At 44.6% G+C, this 3,015-nt stretch overlaps 1 protein-coding gene across 3 annotated transcripts in view; it reads left to right on the top strand.

Moving 5' to 3' along the window:
* The first annotated feature begins 350 nt into the window (after positions 1–350).
* LOC125308598 (cGMP-dependent 3',5'-cyclic phosphodiesterase) overlaps positions 351–3,015 on the top strand; it is a 144,785-nt gene continuing 142,120 nt past the window's right edge. The window contains exon 1 of one of the 3 annotated variants that reach the window (XM_048265159.1): positions 351–648. In XM_048265159.1, the coding sequence (XP_048121116.1) occupies positions 581–648 (68 nt within the window). In that variant the 5' untranslated portion in view covers positions 351–580. The remainder of the gene's footprint in view (positions 649–3,015) is intronic. The other 2 variants (XM_048265158.1, XM_048265162.1) reach the window with 2 other exon arrangements.

Here is a 3,015-nt window from a genome sequence, read left to right as displayed (position 1 = left end):
TATTGCATTATGTCTGGCTTTCGGGTTTTCTGGTACAGAGGAAAGAACACACACACACACACACACACACTGAGAGAGATAGAGAGAGAGAGCTACACTCTTGTTGTCTGCACGGGATGAAAAGAGGAGAAAAAACTGATTTCACGCGCCAGACAGAATCCCCCAAAGGAGCGGCTATCATCCAGCCCACGAGAAAAACGAGTTTCCGACAGGAACACTTCAATCAGTCGCGAGCCATGCCATACCCACCCCTTATCGATCGCGCAATGGTGATATGGTGTCAGCTTGCTGGCCTTCCGTTACTCTGCTATAGCACACATACACGCACACGCATTGCGCGCAGCTGTAGAGATCCATTACACTGCATCGCGTCCAATCCGCTCCCACCATTATAGAGAGAGAAAGAGAGAGAGAGAAAGACAGCGTGCCCAACGCACATCTCCTCTCTCTGTTCTCATCCTCACGGAGCTCCTTGCGCGGCTCCCCTAGATAGCTAGAAGAGCCAAAACACCGGCACGTCATCAGCGCGAGTCTGCCCGTGGTCTCCCGGTGTAACGGCTACCGGCGGGCGAGATGAGCGATGGGGCAGGCGTGCGGCCACTCTCTGCTCTGTCGTAGCCACCAGTACACCCACACAGCTTCCGAAAGGTAAGTAGCGGGGCAAGTGTGTGTGTGTGTGTGTGTGTGTAAGAGAGAGAGAGAGTATGGAACTACAGCGATGAGACTGGGGGGACTTTCGCTTTTCCCTTCTTAAAGATGAGTCGTGAACATTCTCGTGAGGTCTTCAGCTCTCGCTGAAGTAGAAGTTGATAGAGCGAGCAGAACGTGCGCTCGTGGCGCGTGAGGTGATTTTACTCGCGCACGTGATTCCGTTGAAGCTTGCGGTGTAACTGAGAAGACAGAATCAATGTTTGTGTGTGCGCGCGCGGGGGTGTGTACTCGAGTGTGTGAGCATCTATTGTTTGTGTATGACTGCTCGTGTGTGAATGTGTTTTACAGAGACAAGCACATAACAGTTCAAGGCCTCTTTGAAGTGAATGTAAGAACTGTATGATGTGTGTGAATGTATGTGTGCTGTTTCTCAGCAGAAGTGACAAGATTTGAGTGTGAGTGTAGTAAGTGTGTGAGTGTAGTCCCTGTGCGTTGTAAATGAGAGGCAGAGTGATGGAGAGAGAGAGAAAAACGAAGGGAGAGAGAGAGAGAGAAATGGAGGGGGAGAGAGAGAGGGAACCATTTGATTGTTTGTATTGTGTTGTCTTTGCTCACTTGAATACATATGCTTCTCTGTCTACATGTAGCCCTACCGGTATTTGTTTGTGTGTGTGTGTTTGTAAGTTTGTAAGAGATAAATTACTGTAATAGGAATGTGTGTCTGTTTAACCCTTGTGTTATCCTCAAATCTTACCGACAGTCTTATCCTTGGGGTCAATTTGACCCCAGCTACACAAGAGTGTAATAACCACCATCAAAAGCCCTACAAAACAATCCCCCCCCCCCCACACACCCCTTTATGAACCTTGGAACCCTGGCTGGCAATATTGCCCATCCAGTATCAGCAGCCCAAATGCTTGCTGTTGCTTCCCCTTTTGACTTATAAAGTCCTGCCAAAATGACTTATATGTAATATGTACTTGTGTATGTAATAATGATAATAACAGTATGTTCTCATACTATTACAATAATAATATCCATAATGTGTCAAATATTCATGTATCCTATGTTTCATACAGCTGGGGTCAAACTGACCCCAAGGAACATCAATGTACAAAATATTTGTACAGGACATTGAAAACATATTATTGTACAAATGTCATGCTGTTGTACCCTTCAATTGAGGAAAAGTCATGAAACATGAAGCGAAGCAAAAAAAAAGTGAACCATATATTTTATGATGTTAAACGTTGCTTGGGGTCAAATTGACCCCAAGGATAACAGGAGGGTTAAGATAAGAAAGGTAAGCATTTACACAGAAAGGGTAAATGAGTTCTGAAGATCAATTATTCGTCATGTCAGGACAGGAGTGTGTGTGTGTTCATGTAGCCAAATTTGTGTCCAATAGTCCGTCTTTGCCTCTCTCTCTCTCTCTCTCTCTCTCTCTCTCTCTCATTCTCACTCTTTCGCTATATGTATGTAAAAGGCCATGTTGAACAAGGCTGTGATCCTAATCTTTAAGGCCCTATTTTGACCCAGCGCAAAGCGCATTCTGATCATGACGCAAAGCGCATTCTGATCACGACGCAAAGTGAATTCTTATCACTTATCATGATCTTACACTCAATTAATTTTTTGCCATGCGCGTCTCTTTTATTGAACAATGCACTCAGGGGTGTGGCAATGAATGACCTAAATTGTGGTCTGACGTGTTATCTAAAATGGCTATTTTATACCATCTAAAACGCATTACGCCACTGACCAAGACAAACCCTGGGCTTTAGCACATTACGCCACTGACCAAGACAAACCTGGTCTATAGCACATTACGCCACTGACCAAGACAAACCTGGTCTATAGCGCATTATGCCACTGACCAAGACAAACCTGGTCTATAGCGAAAGGCACATACGCTGAAGACGCACTGTCACGAGATGTGAGCAGCAACTCCTCTGCATAAATGTGTTTTTTATTCAGGGGTAAGCTTTTTTCAAGTTTTTTTGACTATCAAAATACCGATGCACTGTTTGAAGGTTTGAAAAACACACAAGTATAGCAATACACATACACAAACACACACACACACACACACAAACACACACACACACACCTACTAACAAGACACACATATACATATACACACACACACACATTCATATCCTGAAGGTTTCATTTCTACAGGTGGATAAAGATTGTGATTTAGTAACCCTGATCTTTCTGGAAGAAACTCGCAAACTCGATATACCTCAAATAAGTGGATATGGGATGGGTTGACATGGCCCGTTCAGACCAACATACGAAAAAAAGTTGGTCATCGTAGGCCCTGTGGTTCTCGATATTCACAGAAAACTGTGTCCGGCCTAC

The sequence above is a fragment of the Alosa alosa genome, chromosome 15 (assembly GCF_017589495.1).
Source record: "Alosa alosa isolate M-15738 ecotype Scorff River chromosome 15, AALO_Geno_1.1, whole genome shotgun sequence".
NCBI lineage: Eukaryota > Metazoa > Chordata > Actinopteri > Clupeiformes > Clupeidae > Alosa > Alosa alosa.
Note: the sequence above shows the minus strand (reverse complement) of the source record. Positions and strands in the feature narration are given on the sequence as shown.